Genomic DNA, 25,131 nt, shown 5'->3' with positions numbered 1-25,131 from the left:
CAACTGGGGTTAAATGCTGTCTAAGCAAACCATCAATTAGCATGCCAGAATCATCCTTCTTAGGGATATGGGCTGACGGTATAGCAGCATCCTACTTGGTGTTAGACTCCGTATCATCTGACCGATGATACATAGGTGCCCCACCTTCTTCTTGTTCACTAGGGGCTCAGAGCAAAGTGAATTATCGGCTCGAGAAGAACCACCTCTATTTTGCCCAGTGATAAGCGGGGGGAACAAAAGGCCGTCGCACCATCCATGAGCCCTGTATCTTTTGCTGAGCCATCAAGGATGTGCACTACATCCCTTGGTTCGTCCAGAGAGAGGTGCCTTTCTGTGAGTTCCATTTCTTCAGATAAAACACCAGTGGCATAGACTAAAAAAGAGTCAGTACAAGCTATTGTCCCCCCCCCCACCCCCATGACACCAGCCGTGGTCTCCCTTTTTCTTATGTTGCCCAAGAACACCAAATGTCAGCAAGCCCAACACAGTCACCAGAAGACAAGGCAAAGAGGGGGGGGCCTGGCCCAACCTGACCTCAGACGGCCACTGATGGGCCTACTTTTGGTCCAGTCTTCATCCAGGCTGTTCCCTTGTACATCCTGCCCACGTCCCACGTGCGGGCAGGAGTAACACGCTATATTGCGCTGCAGCAAGAAGTCCCTCCTTCTCCTGGGGGTTCAAGGGCTTCTGAGTTATGCATTCTGCTCAGAGTATAGTGTCCAACAAGGTTTGCGTCCTGTGTGCGGGCAGGAGTAACACACTACATAGCACTGCAGCAAGGAGCCCCTACTTCTCCTTAGGCTAAAGGGCTCCTGGGATATGCAGTTCGCCCATAGGATAGTGTCTAGTAAGGACAGTGTGCAGTCTGCCCACGGGCTATATAGCATTGTCCCAAGGAACCCCTCCTTCTCCTGGGGGCTCAAGGGCTTCTGGGATATGCAGTCCGCCCAGAGGATAGTCTCCAGCAAGTTTCGTGTCCCACCAATCATTTAGGCGGTTTCTTGGCAATTTTTTTAATTCATCCAAGATGATTAGGTTTTTTACCTCCATAGAGGTCACTGTCTTTACATCCTTAATCAACAGTAAAAACCTTTCTATTTGCAGGTGCCCCTGAAACTTATAAAAAATGACTCTTGCCATGGTTTCTGCAAGCTCTTTGAGACACCCTTTGGAATTGCAACATGTTGACTTAATTCCCTACCGATCACTACTTCACCCCGGACCACAAATTAGTTTTGCCTTTGAAGACTTATTGTTGGGTCTAGCTTGATCGCTCCCTTCATGCACCAAGACAACCTCTTTAGTACATTGCTCAGCCTTCAACATTTTGACACTAAGAGTAGGTTGCTATACACTCTTGATGGCTCATAAGTGCTCTCGCTCCAAACTGGAATTTTTGTGACAGAGCAGCCTTTTCTGAATATTGATACACATGGTTAATTATGAATCATCTCACCCAGGTCTTTAGTATCATGTGTCAGCCAATATTCACAAATGCCATCATGTGCTTCCACCTGTGCATCATTTTCCTGATACCAGTAATACAAGTTACCTCTTTATATAATAATGATTAGAGATGCATAAAAAGGTCCCTCTGGCGCCATCTTGGGGTGCACATAGTCATTGTTGGTCTTCTTTCTACGAGGGATGCAGTTCAGCAGGATATGATGAGATAGGTGCCTTCCTTCATTCGCTACAGCTTATAGTAATTCTTGTGCCCTAACAGCAGCAAATATCTTTGATTTTTGGGTTGATTTTGATTGATATGATTTAAAACATTTTGAAATGCCAGAACTATTGGCTACATTATTCTGCTGAAGGCAATTCCATACACTTTCAATATCTCTGCACATATTCTCCTTGGTTGACCACCCCACAAAGGGACAAGATGGAGGTAGCACTCTCTTGGAAGGACCCAACACTATGGTCCTTGGCCTCATGGCCATCCAAACTCAGTCCCTCACCAATTCTGTCCAGCCAAGCCAGAAACCTGAGAATCAAAGTTGACAACAAACTATGCATTTCCAGCCAGGTCAATTTGGTTAGCTCTTCCTGCTTTCACATTCTCAAGATCCTCAGGACAATCTTTAGATGGTTTTCTCTCAACACCCATTGACCAATCACCCAGGCACTTAGCAGCAGAGAGTTAGAGTATGGAAACACACTCTGCATTGGAATCTCCACCCAACTCACCAGGCTGCTGTGGATCATTCAGATTACAGCAGCCAGACTCACACTCAATCTCCCTCCATGCATACACAAGACCTCACCCCCCAGACACCACCACTACTCCCTGTGCACAAGCATGCACTTTTCAAATAATCACTCACACATACAAAACACTACACAATTTGGATCCCAACTACCCGACCAAACACATGAGCTTCCATAGCTCTACAGACACCTCTGCTTAGGCAACCTCCTCCTTGTCACTGTCCCCACAAATTAAGAGTCAACACTGGCAGCTGCACATTCTGATACCTATATCCTAAAGCCTGGAATGAACTCCCCCTCCACTTTAGAACTACCAGCCCGTCCTAGAATTCAGGAAGACGTGAAAAACGTGGCTCTTTATCTAGGACCCAGACAAGACAGCAACCCCATTCTCTTCAGCGCCAGAATACCCTCCTCAGTGAGATGAATGTTCTAGAGGTACACCTAATATACCTAATGTAACCTGCAGTCTACATCTACACCCCTTCATGAAAGAGGTGGAAGTACCTGCAGGATCCATGTAACTCAACGTGATGCTTCCCATTAGGTATCTTTGGGAGCATGCAAAATGTGTGACACCGCCTTAGTGGTGCAAGTTATTGCATCCACTCAGTGCCTTACTGTCATCTAATATTGCTCAAGTGCACTGTGGAAGGCATCCCCTCATCTGCTTAGGGCCACACCCCAAAGCAAATGAGGGTGTGGCCCTAAGCAGATGAAGCAGATCTTATTAAAAACACAAAGGCTCTAATGTGTGAATTAAATAGTTCTAAATACATCTACAGTCATTGCTAAATTTACGCTTGAGTAACAGACTGCACAAATGTCTCCATCCCACTCTTTAGTACCTAAGTGCCTGGGAGCCCTAAATATTCATGTAAATGGCCACTGTGTTCACAGTTCAATTGCATAACAACCTCAGAGGTTACAAACCTGAAGATAATGTATGTTTCTTTCTAGAAGTTTTTGTGATAAGCTGTCCCAGGCTATACTAAGAATAAGCGGGAACCAAAGTGCAAACAAATGGGGCACATTAATACTCACATTTGAGACTATAGTAACACACAACATCAAAACATTTGGGCCCAGATTTACTAAGAGCTTGCATTGTCTTGGCATTATGAAAGGAAACGCAAGCCATGCAAAGCCAAATTGAATGGGGCTGCGTGGTAGCGCAGATCGCTGTCTTACATTCTGCAATAAGCAGGAATTCTATGAGTGGAGTATGGGCATTCCTATGCATCTATACATGGACTTTGATGCAATCCCAGATTTACTAGGGTCAGTAAACCTGGGATTTCACCAACATGGTGCGCCTCCCAGACTCAAGGGTAGCGAGGAGATATATTTTTATTTCTTCTCGTTACTTCCTTTTTCCATATGTGCTGCATTCTGCAGCACACTTAGAAAGAGGAATATACCATAACGGGTAGTTGTTGTGAATGTAAGTTATCCCTTCCTTCACCAAAACAATCCTGCTTATAACGCAGGCACCCTGGCATCATGGCACAAGGAGACCTGCATTGGTGCTAGACCACACATCGTGCACCAGTGCTGGGGAGACTGCAGAAATGAGTCATATATTTGTAAATATGGCACAATTTTGCTCTCTCCCTGTCAATCAACACAGCGAAGCATGTGCCCTTGTGTTTTATTGTGTGAAATGTTAGTGCATGTTGACCTTAAATTACATCAGCACCATTGCTTGAAATCCAAAGGTAAACGTGCAGGTACTCACTGAGCCAAAATGTCTACTTCCCATTGGGAAATGACTTACAAGTGCTACATATAAACAAAAGGGGATATTCCACTAAAGCATGAGGAGTTGAAGCTTTCGGTCTTCAAACATCAATTCTTCTGAAACAATGAGAATAAACATCTCTCTCTCTCTCCCAAGTGAATTAGGCCAGAGTTTGTGATGAGGGATAATCCCACACCCAAAAGAAATGAAACAATAGTTAATACATATTTTTCAATAAACTGAAAACTGTTCAATATATGTTTATTTAATAACTCAGGTTAATCATATAGTTTTTGTTCTGTATTAAAAACAAACGAAATATGTCATTCCTAATTAATGATATGTTTACATTGACTTCATGTATGATGCCATATGTGCACCAAAGAAACCACAACCCTACAAAGCTCCCAAGTGGATGCAAGACAGACAGAGGAGCAACACTCCATCTTGAAACACGTCGAGTCCTCTTTTTGGTTTCTTGGATAAACCATCGTTACCTCTGATTTATAAATGTTTATCCATTGAAGATGGCTGGAATGCTCGCAAGTTGCAAGCTGAACTAATGGTCCAGATTGTCTAGTCAAAACCTTGTTGTAAACATAACAGAAGGAAATAAACTGCATATCATGATAGGGCGTATAGTAAGCATAAAACAAATGCAGAGACAGCCAAGCCACTAATTTAGAGTTTATTTGTGTGCTCGGTCAAATTTTGCTTCAGACTAAGGGCCATATTTACAGACTTTTGACGCAGGGCAGCGCCACAAGCCTGCCTGCTGTGCTCCCCGTTGTCAAAAGAAAAGGGCAGGAATACGCTGTATCTACAAGATATGGCATATTCCTGTCCTTGTCCCCTGCACTGGCACACAAATTGCTTCCTAGCACCAACACAGGCACCAGTGCACCAGGGTGCAAGGGTGTCTCCCTTGCAGGGATGATTGTTTTTGTGCAGGAAGGGACACCTCCCTGCACAAAAACAATCACAAGAGGCATTTTCCTGTATGTGTGCTGCACAATGCGGCACACATAGAAAAAGGAAAAACACAAGAAGAAATAAAGGTATTTCTCCGTGTGCACCTCTCTTACGCCAGCTTTTGACGCATTCCCAGGTTTACAAAACCTTGTAAATCAGGGAATGCTTCAAAATACATGGATGTTGCATGGGAACACCCACCGCAACAGCCATGGAATGTCTCTGATGCAGAGTAAGGCAAAGCATTGACTTGAGCTGTGTTGCCCTACTCCTATCTACAAGGCCCTGTAAAGTCACGCAAAGTGGTTTTACATGGCCTTGTAGATATGGGCCTACAGACTGCGCATTCAGTGCGTCAAAAAACATGATGCACTGGAGGCACAAGCAGCTTGTAAATATGGCTCTGAAATTGTAAATCCACTACCTGTGCTTGTCCTGTTTTTCTTCCTCTTACAAGTGAATTAAAAGGATATAGTGCAGCATTTTAATAGTCTAAAGATTAAAATATGATATCCTTTGCTGCACGTTGGCAGCAGAACTTAATTCTCTTTAGAGAATGATGTACGACAGCAAATCCTTCCAATAGGCCATATCATCGAGCATGTATGACTGCCTAATGAGGAACAGCCTCCTGTCATAAAGTGCAAAGTACAGTAACCACACACATAAAAACAAAACCACCCATCTAAGCAAACACTGACGAAAGGACAAAGAGCAGCAAAAATATATTAGCCTCAGGCGCAGCCTAATTTACTTGTCTCAGGATTCATCTCATTACAGTCCTTTGGCAATCTGTAACTACTGATTAGTCCCGCAATATCAGAGTTAACCCTTTCATTCCTTGGAGTCTGGAACTGGGCATGAAGCTGCCAACTTCCAGATGTAGGATACTTCTGTGAGCAAGTCTTATGAGTTTTATTTTATGTTCAGCCTGAGTTCTTGCAGCTGCTGGAGGATCGTGTGATGAGTGGCTCCGGGCAAATCTCCTGTTCTGTTACGGCACCTGCTGGGAACCTGCGGATTGAAGTCAAAGAAGTTAGTAGCCGGCTCCACCTGTACTTCTTAGCTACATGTCATTTAACAAGACGGAAATTCACAACAACCCCGCAATACACAATAGAACAGCATGTAGGATGTGGACAGGGACGGCCAGGCCTTTTAATCCACTGGGTAGTTCTCTAGTGGGCTGGAGCACCATGAAGGCTGGTTTTTAGGACAGGGGTCGATCCTGGTGCCTCTGTATTTGTAATTGTATTTATATAGCGCTTACTTCCCCCAGACGAGGCGCTGAAGTGCTTTTTGGCGAGTAGCACGAAACTTCGAAACCCAAGAGGAATTAGTGGTGGATTAGTATAGGGAAGTATGAGTACAATATTATTACGAATTAATTTGAGCAGAGGATATGTGAGTTTGTTAGTTGGATTGACTAGAATAATGGAGGGATAGAGGAGGTAAGAATCTAGAAGTGTTAATTGGGAGTTTATAGTAATAGGATGAGGCTTGGGATGAGTAAAGGAGAGATGGAGGAGGGAAGAGTCTGTGAAAAGGGTTAGGGGGATCAAAGTAGCAGGAGGAGTTTTTGGATTAGTCAAAGGTGAGATAAACAAGGGAGAATTTAGCAGGGTTGTTTCGGAGATCATGGTAGTAAACGGAGGTTTGGCATGAGTTAGATGTGGTAGATGAGCGAAGAGCTTAGGCAGGGTTATTTTGGAGATGAAAGTAGTAGAATGGGTTTGGGATGAGTCAGATTGGGAATGGAGGATAGATTGATAGAGACATAGGGTGATGAGAAGACAGAGTAAAGCTTACAAGAGAGTAAATTTATATTATTTTATTTATATGTATATATATATATATTGCTTTTTTAAATTTCTTGTATTTATTTATAATTATTTTTGAAATTTTAATGTGATTATTTATAATTTGAATGTTTATTTATAGATTTTATTTTATTTATTTTTATTTCATTTTTCTCTAGTACAATAGGACAAGAGTAATAAAGAAATAGATATGTAAATAATAGTAAGGGAATATATGTGCAAGGAATATAATAATGGGTATAATATTATGAGAAGAGTAGTATTGTATAAACACAGACTTGCAAGATTTGTAATATTTTAAGGTAATAAGTGTACTTTTCTAACATGCATTTATCTTTCCTCAATTTCTGAATAGCGAAATGCTTATGATAATAAAACATTTGATCATTGTGATATTTTAACGAAAGCACGGATTCATAAGTATCTAATATAACAACTTATCTAGGAGCTATGCAATGACATATGAACATGTCAAGCATAGAATAATATACACATATATATGTATATACACACATATATATATATATATATATATATATATACACACACACTCACACACATGCACCTATATATATATATACATATATATATATATATATATATATATATATATATATATATATATATATATATTCACAAACACAAGCTGGCTTCGTAGGGGGCCACCGACCCAGCAGGGCAGCCTCAGCTCTTAGGCAAAGCATCCAGTTTAACATCAAACAGCACAGAATGCTGAGGCACTAGTTCAGGGAACAACCAAGCATTTATTCACAATGTAAAAAGCAGCCCCCACAGAATCCTCCTGACGCGTTTCGGCTGGAATGCCTTAATTAGAGGTAAGTAGTTGCAGGTGTCCATAAAGCCAGTGCTTTTAACTTGTGACCCATGCGACTTGATAATCACCAACTACATTTCCCATAGCGCACCATGTTGTTATATATATTTTTGATCGTGAGTAAATGTACATTTGTTAAACAGGCTTAAAGAGTATGAGTATAATTTATTATTATGAAATAGTAACGATACATTGTTCTTAAAGAAGTATACATATCTAGAAAATACACATAATCAGATTATAAATATTTATCAACACAGGCATATGCAGTCCAATGCTGTTTGAATATGGTGGTTATGAAGGAAAGAGCCAACTCTTGAGTAGTCTTCTGAAGGCAAGATTATATTTGGGGGGTAATGAATTCCATAGTTTGAATGCTTGAACGGAGAAGGATGTACCACCGGTTGTCTTTTTCTTGTACGGTGGTGTTCTAAGGCGGGTGCCAATCTTGAGCACAGGTTTCATTGTTGAATGTATTTGGTTATTTTGTTTCTGATGAAAAGTGGTCCTGTTCCATGTATAGCTTTGTGGGTGATACAAAGCAGCTTGAAGGTGGATCTTCTCGCAACGGTTAACCAGTGTAGTGCTCTCAAGGCAGGAGAAATGTGGGCTTGTGGCTTTACATGGAATAGTAGCCTGGCAGCTGAGTTCTGAATACGTATTTTTTGTCATAGTAGGTAGAGATGATCCATGGTAGAGGCCATTGGCATAATCCAGCTTGGATAGTACAAGAGAGATAGTAGTCTGCACCTTGTGTGGAAATCCAAGGTGGGGGAAGATGCATCGCAGAGTCTTTAAGGTGGTGAAGCTTGATCGTGCTAATTTGCCCACTTGGGAATTCATTGTTAACTTGGAGTCCATGGCAATTCCAAGATTTTTAACTTCCTTGGATACTTGAGGAGGTGGTCTGAGATCGACAGGCCGGGCGCACAGTGGGTCATAATTTTTCCAGTCGCTGCATGTGAGTATTTCCATTTTGGAAGCATTTAGTTTGAGATGGCTCCAAGTCATCCACTGATCAACAGCTCTGAGGCAACTGAAGGTTTGTGAGTTTTCAATGTCTTTGGGGCATTCCAATTTAAGTAGTATTTGTGTGTCATCTGCATAGTTGTAGCACGTTAGTTGAAAATCATTGATCAATTCTCGTAATTACATCATGTAGATGTTGAAAAGCATACGTGGGATGACTGATCTTTGGGGTACCCCTGCTTTTGTGAGGTAGGGTTCAGACGAGAAGGGGGGAGAATAGATAATATTAGTTCTGTTTTTAAGGTAGGATGTAATCCAGTCGAGAAGAGTCCCTTCTGTCATGGTCAACAGTATCAAAGGCAGCTCCATTGCAGTCGACTGTATTTTTAAATCATCCCAGATTGCTACGAGTGCCGATTCAGTGTCTCTTCCTCAGTGGAATCCACTGTGGTAGTCTGAAAGTATGGAATTGTCTTCAATGAATTGTGACATCTGGGCGAACGCTGCTCTTTCGATCAATTTGCCCAGGAAAGGTCCAGTTGTGATTGGTCTGTAGTTGTTGGGGTCCTGTGGGTCTAGGTTTGTTTCATTTAATAACAGACATATGTATGCCCTTTTCAGGTTTCCAGGTAAAGTTCCTGTAGTTAAAGAGTTATTGATGATTCTTCTTACAGGTGTGGAAGCAGAAGTAGAAAAAATAATGTTCTTGAAGATGTGTGGTGAACACGGGCCAGAAGGGCAACCAGAAGGCCTGCTTGCTTTGACCAAATCCGTAAATTCACCTTATTTTTATATTTGTTTGAAGGTGTGCAGAGGCTGGCTTGGTTGGGGGTTTTAGGAAAGGGGTTGGTGCTGATGGTTTTCTTCTGTTTTAAACAGGAGTCCAACATGTCTGCATTGGTTGTGTAATGTGTTGCCAGTTTGTTTGTGAAATCTTCAGTAGTGGTATGACTTCCTTCCATGCATTTAGGTTTTCGAAATTCATTGAGAATTTAATAAAATTTCTTTGGTTCCAGATTTAGCATTTAGAATTCTGTCTGAGTAGGCCCTTTTTTCGTTTTTTGATTTATAATGTGTATATCTATTAAGTTTATGAAGCTGGAGTTTGTATTGAATGTTTGTTTTGAGTCAGGTCCGTTGCAATCTTCTGATTCGTTGCTTTTTCTTTTTAAGTTCTGTGTTTCTCCAAGGTGTTGGTTTTCGTTAGTCCTGTTTCGTTTTTCTGAGTGGTACTAGGATATCGAAAGCTTCCTGTAGCCACTCAAAGTTTTGGAACAGAATTAATTGTATCTAGTTCTGTGCTGGCTGTTAGTTGTGTTTCTAAGTCTGTCACTTTCCCCAGCTCCCCAATGTTAATTGCAGCAGGCAAGCGAGCCTTAAAGAGAGACAGAGAAAAAGGAGGTAGAGAGAGGGAAGGTAGAAAGAAAGCGATCAGAGGGAGAAGAGAGAGAATGGATGGATGGATGGAATGAGATAAAGAGCAAATAGATGAAGGGAGCTGTGCCGGTATGAGCATTTTTGACAGAGCTACTTTGGTTCCCCAGTACGGCCCTTAGTGTGGAGTAGTCAGGCCCAAAACTGACAGGCTAGGATAAATATAGTGCTACATTGTAGAACCGGCTCGAAGAGGTAATCTGTCTCAACTACTCCCGGTCTGATTTATGAAGCAGGCGCAGGCATATGCCTATGATCTGAACATTTTTTTGTGTGGACAAAATGTGTTATTTCGAATTGGACTACATTTCCTCAGTGGGCAATAGTACACTATGTACAATTATGCACCAGAGACATGTGAGCTCGGGGAATATGTCACATGACAATCCCAGTAGTACGACTGGAAACCTTTGTGTGGTACGGTCACATGGATGTATAACTGGAAAGATTTATGAATTACAAAATAATACACATGTAAGTTCAAGGGGAGGAGTAAATCTTTGCATGCATTTTTACACTTGTTTTGGAAATTTGGCCCTAACATTTTCATGGCTTCTCTGGTATATATCTTTACCTGAGGATTATTCCTGTAGTAAGGGAGAAGCATAAATGTGCAATTGCATATTCTGTTCTGCCTTTGGGAAAATACATCCATGCAAAAAAAGCCATTTGCCATACATATTTTGAAAAAATGGGGGTGCCAATGGTGCTTTTAAAGACCCATTGCACCATTTATATGTACTTGAGGAAACTTACAGCCTTGTGGATAATCCCCACATTTACGACACTAAGACAACAATGGAAGCCCTTTTCCCTGTCATTTATGATACTGAAAACTTAACCAGGGCCTGTATTATGATAAGGGGGACCTTTTCCTGTTTGCATCATGGCGCACCTTCAAACAGGTGTGCTATGTGAAAACAGGCAGAGTGCAGTGTATAATGTCAAATCAGCTGTCCTTAGGGCAGCCGTGAACTGATGCTGCCCTGGGGCATTGAGGTGAAATACAGAGCTGATGTTTCAAAGCTGCTCTATGTTTCACAGTGCAGGTGGCAACCCGTCTGCACTATGAAAAGAGATTAGAGATCCCCTTGCTGGTGGGTACAGTGAGTGACTGCAAACGTCTACAAAGGGATGTCTGGAGGGTCCATTGGACCCCCTTTCCTCCCTCCACAGAGCTACCATCAGAGAGTGCATTCATTGTGCACCACCTTTTTTGCGGCACACTTTCAGTGGGCTTCCTGACACCTTCTTTGCCTTTGCACCCATCTCCATAATACAGCAGAAGTGCAGAGGCAAAGAGATTCCCTCGCCCTCATGCAAAAGAGGGAACACCCTCTAGAGATAGCACAAGCATGTGTGGCCCCTTCTGTAATACCAAAGTTCCCCGGGAATGCACAAAGTGGGCTCACATGCCCGTTGCACCCTTGGGACACTTTATGGAATACAGCCACAGATGTATGGATTTTCCATAGTCGTGAGTTTAATCTGTGAATAACCAGATAAACAGATCGTATATTGTGAATCAGAATCTATTATTTCTGAGCGAAAATGATAGCTTTTGCTGATGTAGCTTTGAAACAAGTGAAGCACAAGTTTTGTGAATTGACCTATGTGTGGCTGGCAGAAAACTACTCATATAACCATAACAGGTTGGCAGCCCTTTAGCAGTGCATGGACCATGCATAGAATCAGCACGCATGCCGCAGTGTGTATCATGACAGCCCTTTAATCCAACCCACCAATTAAATTCGAATAAGGAATGGAAAGACAAGTCTGTCCAAAAACAGAGGTCTTGGAGCCACCTCATCTGGAACATTTACAACTAAGGCCCATATTTATTCTTTTTTTGCATCGCATTTGCGTCACTTTTTGATGCAAAAGCGGCGCAAACTTACAAAATACAATTGTATTTTGTACGTTTTTGCCGCTTTTGCGTCAAAAAGTGATGCAAATGCGGCGCAAAAAAAGTATAAATATGGGCCAAACATTGATATATTCTACCAGTCATTCCAACTGCATTGTTTGTAATATGTGTAGGATCAGCTGTTTAGTGTGAAATAAGACATTTTGAAGAGGAGACAGTACAAATATTCTGTAATATTTTCTTCTATTTGCTTTGCTCATGAGTTCATTGATTATCTGGATAATCACACCAAATCATTTAATGCGGCTACAAATGAGGTATGCTTACTTCATCAAAGCACTGATGAAAAGACGTAAAATGCAATATGATATGAAGAACTGAATCAACCAGCCAGGCTTGTAAGTGTTAGAAATTGGGTTTTTGGTTGGCAGAGGTATGCACCCTGCCCTTGCAGAAACCACAATTTTAGTCAGGGGATGTCAGATACACACCATAAATGAACCGTACTCACCCCCCCTGGTAGCTTGGCACAGAGCAGGTAGACTTAACCTAAGAGGCAATGTGTAAAGTATTTGTACAACAGTTAAACAGTAACACAGTGAAAACACAGCAAAAAGACTGCAGACCAGGTTAGAAAAATACATCTGATTTTTATAAGCACAACAAGACCATAACAACAAAAGTCCCATAAGTAGAGGTCAAGATATCATTTTTTGAACAATAGACTGAAACGTAGTGCTAAAAAGTATAAAGCGCCAACTGGAGCTATCTAGTCGTGCTAGACTGGGTTTAGTTCAAAAGTTCAGAGCGACCACGATGGAGCGCAGGTTGGATACAATCTCAGACAAGTCCAGCTGAAGTTTTATCTTCTCAAGAATTAAGCCAAGAGTCCCATTCGCAGATAAGAAGTTCACCAGGAGCAAGGAGGGCGTTGCTGGCCGTGGTCTGCATGTGCAAAGATTCAGTCAGGTGTTGCGGACAGGCGGACTGGAGCCCTTTAGCCACGATGCTTGCTGCGCAAAGAGACCAACTTGCAAATTCTTGCGCTGATTCTTTGGGCTAGCTGTGTGGTTCCAGTGCAAACTGGTCCATTCATAGACGCAAAGAGCCCAAAGGCTTGATTTCAGAGCCAGAAAGCACTTTCAAAGGCCTAGGACAGGAGAGGCGCCTCTTGGGGGTCTGGAGCTTGTTGAAGACAGGTCCAGGAGCTGTAGTAGGTGAGTTGGAAGTCTTTTATGTCACCAAGTCTTCAGAAAACAGGAGGCAAGCCAGCATGCCGGTGGAGTCACTCTGGGTCCAAGTGAGATGGGTCCAGTCCTTCCTCAGAAGGGCAGAGGGCAGCAAGCAGCAGGGTAGCACAGCAGAAAAACAGTTCTTCCTAAACAGCAGTCCAGAGTTGCAGTTCTTGTAGCAGCACAGCAGTCATTCTTCCTGGCAGAGTTCTTCACAGGTCTAGAAGTGTACTGAGTTGGAAGGGTCAGAGGTCCAGTTCTTGTACCTAATTGTGCCTTTGAAGTGGGGGGTGACTTCAAAGAAGGGTCTTTGAAGTGCACAGAGGTCCTTTCTTCCTGCCCTGGCTCCAGACTCACTGCAGGGGGCTACACACCCCTTTGTGTTGAAACAGGACACTGCCTACTCAAGAGTGTCAGCTCCTACCTCCCACCCTGCCCAGAATGGCCCATCGGGATATGAATGGCCCATCAGTCACACCTAAGCTCCCTTTGTGTGTGGCTGTCTGGAGGGAATGCACAAAGTCCAGCTGTCACTCAGCCCAGACGTTTATTGGAGCAGGCTGCAGGCACACAGGGCTAGGAGCAGAAAAATGGCAACTTTCTGAAAGTGAATTTTCAAAATTGTAACAGTAAATCTCACTTTACTATTAAAGAGGGTTTATTATTACAATTCCATAGATACTAAACATTACATATCTACCCCTTCACAATTAGGAATTGCAGCGTATTACATGTAGTAAGGAATCCCCAGCATTAACCTATGAGAGGGGTAGGCCTCACAGTAGTGAAAAACAAGTTTGGGACATGCTCACTACCAGGTCATGAAAAACCTAAAAGTATATGTCCTGCCTTTTAAATACATAGCACTCCTAAGGCCTACTCAGGGGTGACCTATATATAATAAAAGGGAAGTTTAAGGCTTTGGTTTTAAATACAAAGTCGACATAGCAGTGTAACTGTACCTACAGGCTCTAAAATGGCAGTCCTGAGACCAGTTCAAGGGCTTCTTGAATGGGTGGCACAAGCAGGACTGCAGTCCCACTAGCAGCATATAATTTACAGGCCCTGGGCACATCTGATGCACTTTACTAGGGACTTATAAGTAAATTAAATATGCCAATTAGATATATACCAATCAAACCATGTTTTAGGGAGAGAGCATATGCACTTTAGCAAGGGTCAGCAGTGGTAAAGTTCTCAAAGTCCTAAGGCCAACAAAAATAAATTCAGCAAAAAGTGGAGGGGAAAAGGCAAAAGGTTTGGGGGTGACCCTGAAGATAGGGCCATTTCCAACAGTAAGCTCCATAGTCTCATATGTCCCATGCAAGGAAAGCAGAAATGTAAGGTGATGATATGAGGCGCACAGGGTTTTATGAAAGAGGTAAATGAGAAGAGAATGTTTTGGTGGTTCCAGGAAGGCTGGACAGTCCCGAGCTGCTCCTTTCAATGGATTTTACATCTTGACTGCAATTTAGAAGTTTATTCCCAAGAAAAGCGTCATCACCTTCCTTTAGATCCTCCTGATGTGAGGGAGAGCTAGTGTGAAGCGATGTAAGCAAGTATTAGCCATTAATGTTGGTCAGTGGCAAACTGGTATCGGCTGTGTTTACTCAGATTCCTACTTGCAGAAATGGCAATAACTTGACGGAGAAAGCTGTTGCATATTTTAGTCTGGGTGTGTGAGGTGTGGAAGGTATTAATGTACACCTATGCCGTGGGTCCTTTTTTCTTTTTTGTCTTGGCACAGTCTTTGGCTTGTGACCTGTGCCCTTTTACACAGATAATATGCTCTGTTTTCATTTATTTGACTTTATTCGTTTTAGCACAGCTTGTTTTAGCAGCAATGTTTCTATTTTCATAATCAGTTGCTACTCTGGAAGAGCATAACTATCAGTGTTATGGATTACATATTTGTCACTGTGTTCTTAACCCGGGTAAGCAGTTAAAGAATGAAAGGCACGCAGGATAATATTTTGTATTACCACCACAAGACTGCGTAAACAGACAAGTGCTTCAGTACATACCCGGGTCAGGCTTCCATGCAAGAACAAACATGTCCCTTATATAAAGAACTTGTAGGATAAAGGGCGTTAGAGGGGGTTCCAGCCAGGATTTTCTATCCATACTACATGCCGGTTTGCGGCCAGCCTCAGCCTTTGGGTCTCTATGGAGCCTAATCCGGAGACTGGAGGCCTGCCCTTGTACCAGGGTAGCGGGGGTGGGGGTGCTTCTCATGGACACTGCATGGATTTGAGCTTACATTGCCATGCTCTCTCTAGGTCTCGAGATTAGTTTCTAGGTAGGAATTATATATTCACGTCAGTACAATATGCTGGGGCTGTTTATATTCACATCTCTGATTTTCACAATCCTGATTTTGTTACTCCTCATTATCCTAATCATTGCAGCTTGTGCGTTTTATCATAAATTGAAGTCTTTTCAACAAATTTATTGAAAACTATCCTGCATCTCATTTTTGCCTATGGATGTGTGTAAGATAGTTGTATGTGCAGAGAAACAGGTATGTCTTGTTCACCACGATTTCCCTGAGGGGTTTTCAGAGTTCCATGTGCTAAGCTCCCACAAATCACCTTTCTGTTTGGGTTTGGGTGAGGTGATAATAGATAGCCAGGAGTGTTGGGCCCACAGTTGCCAACTGGTGTGGGAGTGACTCAGTCCCCTACAAGCAAAGGTGCTGCCGCCCCAAATCCAGCAGTCTCGTTATTATAAAGGAGTCCTTAAGACACCTAAGCTTGCTCTTCTTTTCTTCTGTTGTTCATCAGCTGTAAGTGGTGTGTGTTAGTTTCCTTATTCAACAGCATTTGCACCGGGCTAACATAGAACTTTGATCACCTTCGTCATGTATCAGCTAGACCAAGCCATTGTGCTGTCATCAAGTGTATGGGTGTGCATCAGAGCTGTCACGTCTGTGATCTGGACTTGTTAATGGTGAGTGGGGCCAGCAGGTGATTGAGCATGCGTGATAACTAACTATAAACTCTGCATGTGACCAGAATTTGCTGAGTTCACGTGACAGCAAGGGCTTCATATGCAGGTACAGATGTGTAGTCTCTTTACCCTGGAAAGATTGCTTATTTACATGTTAAGCATTCATTTACTTGTGGTTGTGGGAGATATCCAAAATAACCAAGATTCCTTGGGACAATCTGTTTTTCATTCTAATCTCATTAGATGAATTCTAACTTGCAGAACGTTGTTACTCAGCTTTTCAAACAATTGCCAAACTTCAAAGGAAGCTGCATTTATGTATGTTTGTGTATACAGATTATGGTGACTAATGTTTATTTTAGATAAATGTTTTACAACTTATGCTTCATAATCTATTACATCTATTTAAAATGTTTAGCTCCATACACTTTCCCTATTTCTTTAAAACAAGAAAAAGGGGATCCACCAGTTGAATGGGAGATGTGGTTGGGCTTGGCCAAAGCCCATGTTGAGTTTTTGGAAGAGGGAAAATGTTCATCACAAAGGTAGCACTCTTTAATAAAACATTTTTGAGGGCATTTGGTTTGCAGTAGTATACAAATGTGCACCTTTGGAAAATATAGCAAATTGAAATTTTTTTGAAGTATCATTCAAACAATTACAACCAACAAGAAAGTTAACACAGTACTGAAAAAATATTGGTCTTGTACTAGGACTCTGAGAGGAGGTGAGACATTAGACTTAAGTGATGCCATGTTAACAGCAATGGCAGTAACGTGTGATTTAGAACATATAACTTATGAACAAGGGTTTTGTGATCAATTATTAAAAAAACAAATGCAAAAAAGTACATTCGTGAAACATTCTGACAAGCTCAAGCTTTGTGTGTGTTGATTTACACCATTTGAATGGGACAACTGGTATTAAACGTTTTTGTTTGTCTAATCTGCAAGATATGCTTGTCACTATGTCAAGAGCCATTATTCTTTTGATCATTTTTTAAGCTAGTGTATATCCCCAAGTTGAATTAGCTGATGATTATAAACATCTTCCCATATTTGCTATTCCTGACTGGGTGTATTAATACAAATGGATGTCATTTGGGCTCACCAGTGTTGCTGCTGTGTTTCAAAGGCTCACATTTATAATCCAACAGGGGCCGAAAGGAGCAAATACCTTCTAAGAGGATATATTGGTGATTGGCAAGGACAAAATAAAGCATGATGCTAACAAAGATGACGCAGGCAGCCTTACAGAGGATGAACTTGATTATTAAGCACAAAAAGTGCAAAATTGGGATGGCTGGAGTAGAATATTTAGGACATAAAAATGTGAAGATTGGAGTTCAACCTAAACATAATCATATAATGACAAATGTTAAAGCACCAAAACCAGACTCTAAGGAGCAGTTGTTATCTTATTTAGGTCTCACTAAATTTTGTGCAAAGTTCATTGAGAACAATGGGTTTAAACAATGGGTCAGAGTCTGTACAGTAGTACTACACACATACTGCAAAAGCCAATTCACAAATTGTGACTCAAGACTTCTGACTCTCTCTTCTAACTTTCCTGTGCAAAGATCTCCACCAAGGTGGCAGAGATCTCTGCGCATGTAGGTAAATCTTTTCATAGTAAATGTGAGAAAGACAAGGGGGAAATCGCTATAAAATATGGAATACCAACCACTAAATGGGAGGGGGTTATGTTAAATTTAAGGAGCTTAGAGGTGGGACATGCTAATACAAACATATACCCACAAAAGAATAAGACCAATCCTATTCACAAATTAAACTTCTAAAGTAACTACAACAGATGTAAATATGCTTCATCTCAGCTTTGGAGGAAATCAGTTACCACCAAAGGCCACTTACTGGTACTGCAACACATTCCTTTAGAAAGCAATGGGGCAGAAAAATAAAATATCACCCCATATGAACTAAAATTAAATTACTCAAATTATTTTGCCCTTTAAATTATACAAATCATTGTGTAAGAATATATATAATTATTAAATAATTTGATACTTTCAAATTGAATGCTAAACATAATTAGAAAAATAAATTAAACTTGAAACTTTTAAAAAATCAGTATGAATTCAATTAATTGAAGATAACTTTCAACAAAATGTATGACATTTAAAGAAAAAATGTTGTGAAGGTGGAACTTGTTTTGATTGTTTAAACATTACTCATAAATAAACTAACATATGTAAACAAATGACTTATTTAGTACACTCTTTGATGAGAAAATGTTTTGTAACACTTTTTTTGCTCTGGGTTGGGTTAATAATACATATTTTAAATGTATTTCTACTCATGTTGTAAATTAAAATATATGTATACATTTTTGAAAAGAACTATAAACTTAAATAATGTTCTCTATACTTTCCCCTGGGTGGATATTGGCCTACTTTACTAGTAGTAACTTTAAATTTTTACATCCTGATATCATTTACTAGTGGTAACTTTAAACTTGTTCTATCTGATGTAGGAGTCTGCATCTTTTGATTTGAGGAGGTGTAGACTTTTATTTCTACACCTAGATGTAACTCTAAACTTGTAAAATAGGTAATAAAAAATATTAGGGTTACATTACACTGAAGTGTACTAGTTAATATACAAGTATAGTCATATTTGTGAATTGGCCTTATGTGTCTAAAATGGAACCTCCACACAAGATAGGTTTGTAAGGAAATTCCAAGCTTTTTTTGGGATCAAGAGCAAGAGGAATATTTAAGTATGTTCAAGAAACAAAGTGCTAGTGCTCCTTATTTGAAGCACTTTCTCACTGGAAAAGAAAGTGTGAACGCAGTTGATGTAAGTGGGTCTGCAGAGGGAGTAGCCTTGATGTAAAAGGATGAGGAGATGAGTGGATTGTTTGTTATGTGTCCCGTGCCATGCCTTCTGCAGAAAGGAATTACTACATGGCTGAGAGGGAGACTTTGGTCTGCACCTGGGCAGCTGAATGGTATATTATACTTATTTTTAGGAAGCAATGTTTCTCATAACAACACGTCATAAACTGCTTGCAAACTTATTACCACCTGGAGGCGAGTGAACAGTAACAGCTCAGTTGGTCCAGTTAGCTTCAAAACTGCAAGCCTTTTTCTAAAGTGTTGATAAAGTACCTAGCACACCAAGCCCATATTTATACTTTTTCGGCGCAAATCAGAGCCGGCGCTGGTTTGCGTCAAAAAGTTTACCGCCGGCTAACGCCATTCCTATGCACCATGCAGGCGCCTTATTTAAGGAATGACATTAGCCGGCGCTGCGGACTGGTCAGAGTAAAAAAAAATGACTCAAACCAGGCAGTGCCAGCGTAGGGAAAAATGGGGGTTGTGCGTCAAAAAATGGTGCAAGTCAGGTTTGAGGCAAAAATCATGCCTCAAACCGGACTTGCGCCATGTTTTGACGCACAACCCCCATGGAAATGACTCCTGTCTTAGTAAAGACAGGAGTCATGCCCCCTTGCCCAATGGCCATGTCCAGGGAACTTCTGTCCCCTGGGCATGGTCATTGGGCACAGTGGCATGTAGGGGGGCCCTCCAGGGTGGGCAAGGGTGGCAGGGGGTGTCACTGGGGGCAGGGAAGGGCACTTCTGGACTCCTTCCATAGTCAGAGACCATGTAAGTGAGCCCACAGATCCCTTAACGCCTGCCCTGACCCAGGCGTTAAAAAACGGCACACATCTGGCTGTGCGCCATTTTTTAAATCCCGCCCTCTCCTGTGCATCAAAATGACGCAGGAGTATAAATAAGGCGCACAAGCCTTAAAGTCATTTTTTGGACGGGAACGCCTGCCTTGCATGTCATTACCGCAAGGCAGTTTCCCGCTTCCAAAAAATTACTCACACAGAGGAATTTTGACATCCGCGGGCTCGGGCGTCAACGTTTAAATATGGGACAAGGTTTGCGTTGAATGTGCGTCAAAATGTTTGATGCACATTCGGTGCAAACAGAGTATAAATATGCCCCCAAATGGGCAAACTGATGTTATTAAACTTACCATTAAGTTTGGAAGCATTCAATAAAGTTTACTGAAGAAGAGTGGGAGACTGTTGTGACATTTAAGAATGTATTTGATAGGGTGAAGAGTTTGGGCCCAGAGATGCTGATGGAGAGTGAATAGATTGGTGGGGTGCAGACAGACAAGACTTTGTGCGATGTTAGAAGTTAATAGTGAGTAGATAGTCTAAAAAAAATATATTTGGAAGATAATTGTCAGAGCTGTAATAAAGGTAGGAATGAAATGATGTTATGTTTTGGGAGGTGAATGGCCCCTGTATATGGTAAACTAGCATACAATCCTGCCCTGTGGGTCCAAGTGCATGTCATGGGAAACTGATAGTCTACCTTTTTGTATGGCCCTAGGGTCAAGCTTATCTAGAGTGTGCACAGAAGTTGAGGCCTAACCATTATAATCTGCAGTTCAGAACCTGTTCTGTGACCTGGAGGAGCAGAGTGGGCAGAGGACTACTGTCCTACGCCTGGCGTGAGACTCATAAAGGGGTGTTTCCCGGGTACCACATTTCTGAATCTTTAGTGTGACTAGACCTTTTTTACTATGTCCGAGAATGCCATCTATTGACCCCACATGCAAAATTTGGCTGTGAACCCCCAAAAACTTGCACTGACATCCTGTATACATGTTGAGTGTGTGTTTGTGGAATGAGCACCACATGTATGGTAATATGTTTGGCAAGAGTTAGAGGTCTGTTACCAGTGTGACCCATTTTGCGATGCCCCTGATTTAGCAAGGCACAAGATGGAGGATGAGGACAGCTGATTAGGTCTTCCTGAGGACTGTTATTTGGTAAATGGCGTGGTGAAGGGTGGGACTGTAATTTATCTTGCTCAAGGTGAAGAAGTTTCTAAGCAGTGCCAGAACTTTTGTCTGTCTTTGATCACTGCTTAAGCAACACCGATGACAGCTGTTGAAAATGGTCCTTTTTGCAGGGTTATCCCCAAACTTTTTGCCTTCCTCCTATTTTTTCAGATCTGTTTTGCTTGTTTATTGTCTCTGCACACTTTACCACTGCAGATTAGTGCTAAAGTGCAAGTGCTCCCTTTGTAAAATTAATTGGTGATTGGTTTATCCATGATTTACATATTTTATTTACTAGTAAGTCCCTCGTAAAGTGTATTATGTGTGCCCAGGGCCTGTAAATCAAATGCTACTAGTGGGCCTGCAGCACTGATTATGCCACCCACTCGAGTAGCCCTGTAAACATGTCTCAGACCTGCCACTGCAGTGTCTTTGTGTGTAGGTTTGCACTGCCAATTAAACCTGGCAAGTGTACCCACTTGCCAGACCCAAACCTTCCCTTTACTACATGTTCATCACCCCTAAGGTAGGCCCTAGGTAGCCCCATGGGCAGTTTGCAGTGCATTTAAAAGGTAGGACATGGACTGGTGTGTTTTACATATCCTGATAGTGAAATACTGCCAAATTCGTTTTTCACTACGGCAAGGACTATCTCTCCCATAGGTTAACATGTGGACCGCCCTTAAATATCTTTTAAGTGCAGTTTCCTATTGGGAGCAGCTAGAGCTATGGAGGATGGGTTCTCTGAATTTAACAATACATCTTTTGGCAGAGTTGGTTTTTAGATTGTCTGTTTGAAAATGCCACTTTTAGACAGTGGGCATTCTCTTGCTTAACCATTTTGTGCATCTGCCTGCCTGTGCAATCCACATCTGGATCAGTCTGTTTATGAATTCCATCTAGACAGTTACACAAAGGTAGTTGAGATGTGTCCTGAATATTCTGATGAGTCTTCCTGGAGAGGTAGGAGCTGCCACCTGCACCTGAAATGGATGTGCCTGTCCTCACACAATGCAGACTCCAACCCCCTGGAGTATGTCTGGGGGCAGGCCTGGACGAGGTAGGATCTTGTGAACAACAGAGACTTTTCTTTGAAGTTTACCTACTTGAAAGGCAGAAATAAAGAGAAGTAGTGGACCCAAAATCCAGACTCTTAGAACACTTTTGGATCAAGAGGAACCTCTGCCAAGGAGAAGAGCGGGAGGAGAAGCATTGCCCCTTTGATGTGCGTGCTTTGATGGGCTGGCCTGCAGTTGCTGCTTCTGCCTTAAAGAGGACAAATACTGGACTTTGCTACGTATCCTGTTTGTGAAGTTTCTCCAAGGGCTTGAAGTAGAGCTTGCCTCCTGTTGGATGACTCATGGTTATCAAATACTTCAGGTTCATCAGCCTAAAGCATTTAGAACTATGTGTTCTGTGCTGCAACAAAAGAAAAACCACCATGACAGTCAACGACATCGCTGCCTGCACTTTGACCTGACACCGCTGCATGGAGCCGTGCCCCACTTAGCACCCCAACCCTGGTCTCACCACACCATCACCTGACGCTATCACCGAGCCACTGCTTGCACCGTGACCTGTGGGCCCCACTTCACCTTGCTCACACCACAGTCTTGGTATCCCCGACAACGCCACTCTACGCTGACACCGGTGACGCTGCCTGCACCTTGGCTTGTGGACTCCACTTGTGAGGTACTTGAAGCACCATCCCGCACCACAGCCCTGGTCCACCGATGTCCACGCCATCGACTCCTCCATTGTGAACAGATGCCCCTGCCTGCATGCAACCCGTGGGTGCCGCACGGAGCCTACCCCAACTCGTACCGCTTCCTTGGACCTACCGATGACAGTGCTTCAGCAACAACAGCACCAAAGCTGGCAATGCAACCTGGAGATACTGCATGTTGCACCGCCCCGCTACACACCGCAGCCCTGGTCTCACCGACGCAGCAGGATGCTTTCACCGAGCTGCTGCCCGCACCATGGCCTGTGGACACCACACGTCGCATCGTCCCACTTCGCACCGTAGCCCCGGCTCCATCGACGCCAGTGCTCCTGACTTTGTCATCCGCCTGGAGTTTGATTTGCAGCATGTGTGACTTCAAGGGCCCAACGAACTCTGCACTGACCTACGGAACCGACGCCCATTGACTCCTGCCAAGCCGCACTCTGGATCTCAATGCAAGGATCTCGACACCCTACATTTCCAAGGTACTGTTTGCAGGGCTTCCCAGCACCGTAGCTGGCCTGCGACGCCTCGGCCAGCCTGAACTGTTGGATTTGTTGTTCACAACCCTGTGATAGCCCCAGACGGAGCTATCAACTTCAAGGAACCATATGTTTCAGTAATTCTTGCAAAATTCATATCTTTATTACTGTATGTTGGATTCTTCTCATTGTCATCTTATTCTACACAGATAAATATTGGCTATTTTTCTAAAACTGGTGTGGTGTCCTTTTGTAGTGTTTTCATTGTATTACTGTGTGTTATGTGCAAATGATTTACACATTGCTTCTGAGATAAGCCTGACTGCTCATGCCAAAATACCAACGGGGTGAGCAGGGGTTACCTGAGCTGGGTATCTCCTTTGCCCTCACTAGAGTGAGGGTCCCTACTTGGACAGGTTGTAAACCGACTGGCAACTAGAGACCCCATTTCTAACAACAGCCTTTTGCAAATATCTCACACTTCATTGTACCCATATTTTAAATACACCTTTTTGGATCCAGCCCCATTGCAACCTGTTGTGAGAGCCATTATTTTGCACCAAAGCTGTGTCTGCAGAAGAGCCAGAAACCATATTTTCAGGCAAACTGCCATGAGCGTGAAAGACTAGCATTGCCAATGTAGGGAAGAAGAGCCACATCTCCACTGAAACAGAAAGCCCAGTTCATCCTGGAGGCCACAATTGCTGAAGATACTCATCCTTGATGTGTTAGCCAAGAGGCTGTAACGTGGGCACCTGTCTTCACCGGGTTGAGGAAGCAGCCCATGCTTAAGATGATTGCCCATGCACAGGTCTGCCATCCTGGATTAATTCAGAGATCCCTTTTTAAAACGAGTTCATCACCATGGCCCCAGAACAAGCTAAAGCGTTTGCTGCTGCAAGGTCGGGTACACAAACATCACCTGCCACATTGTTAGAACTGCAATGGCAACCAGCAGGCAGTGGTGCCTTGCTTGCAACCAGAAAAGTGACTAGAGCATGCAGAAGTATCTGCCACATGGGTTTGAGACACTTTTCCTGAGTGAACGCAAACGGTGAAAGACTTTGAACCAAAGAGTGCAACTGATCAGCAGTGGGATGTGAAGGGATCTGAATCTGTGGCTATTCAATGCCTATGCTCTAGAATACTAGGGACTTTAGTCATGGGACATTGCTTATAGCAGGGAGAGTGAAGCCAGCAGGGGGATGTAGCACCGGAGAATTGTAACTTAGGTTAGAACCATGTAATTGAATTATTTTGAACTGTGTAGTATTAAGTTTTGCAGTGAGATTTTAGTACTTGCTTTTATCAAAAAAAATAAGCACTGGTGGTCTGGACAATATGTGATTGTGCATGTTGGTTAACTGAGTTATGAGCTCTTATCAACCACACTAACTCCCTAGAAGGAAATCTTTTGCAAAAGTAACAATTGATTGTTTTACTAATTGGCCAGAAGTGCATATGACCTGGAACATTAGTACATGCGGTCATAAACATCTATTTTGAAATTAGAGCAGGAGATTGTGTATGACAATGAGGTGCATTTGACCTCTATTAAGGTGCAGGTGTTCTTGAAGAATACAGGTATCCAACATTCATGTACTACTTTGAACCATCCTGAGGCTATATAGAGAGATTCAAAAGGGTAGTGAAGAAGCCTATCCAGTAACCTGTCAATTCGAGAATATGCTGGAGGAGGGTTTTACAAGTTATATTAATATCATATATGACCACACCCAGTGCAGCCACAGGGAAGTCATCTTTTAAATTACTGGCAAGGAGGAAACCAGCAACAAAATCCTTCCTTTGTGGTTGATGAACAGGCAGGGTGGACTCACTAATACACCAGGTGAAGCAGAGCTGAGGGGAAATTAGGATTTACGAATAGAAAATGCAGAGGAGGGACAACAATAAAAAAAATGTTTTTTCTTTTTTAATTAAATGGCCAGAGGTCAGCCTGTAAAAGTGGTGGAAGTCTTTAAGTGTGCAGGCAAGATGGAGGATGATAGGATTTTGAATTTGAATAAAGTGTTGGTATGTTGCGGGAAGGAAGAGTTCAGAAATAGT

At 42.4% G+C, this 25,131-nt stretch overlaps 1 protein-coding gene across 1 annotated transcript in view; it reads right to left on the bottom strand.

Moving 5' to 3' along the window:
• Positions 1–4,237: 4,237 nt before the first annotated feature.
• The window catches only part of LOC138297105 (uncharacterized), a 648,847-nt gene continuing 627,953 nt past the window's right edge, over positions 4,238–25,131 (bottom strand). Inside the window, exon 49 of the mRNA XM_069236605.1 lies at positions 4,238–5,941. Coding sequence (XP_069092706.1) covers positions 5,843–5,941 — 99 coding nt within the window. The 3' untranslated portion in view covers positions 4,238–5,842. The remainder of the gene's footprint in view (positions 5,942–25,131) is intronic.

Source organism: Pleurodeles waltl, chromosome 5 (assembly GCF_031143425.1).
Source record: "Pleurodeles waltl isolate 20211129_DDA chromosome 5, aPleWal1.hap1.20221129, whole genome shotgun sequence".
In the NCBI taxonomy this organism is placed as follows: domain Eukaryota; kingdom Metazoa; phylum Chordata; class Amphibia; order Caudata; family Salamandridae; genus Pleurodeles; species Pleurodeles waltl.
The sequence above is the reverse complement of the archived record's forward strand: the minus strand, read 5'-3'. Positions and strand labels throughout refer to the sequence as shown.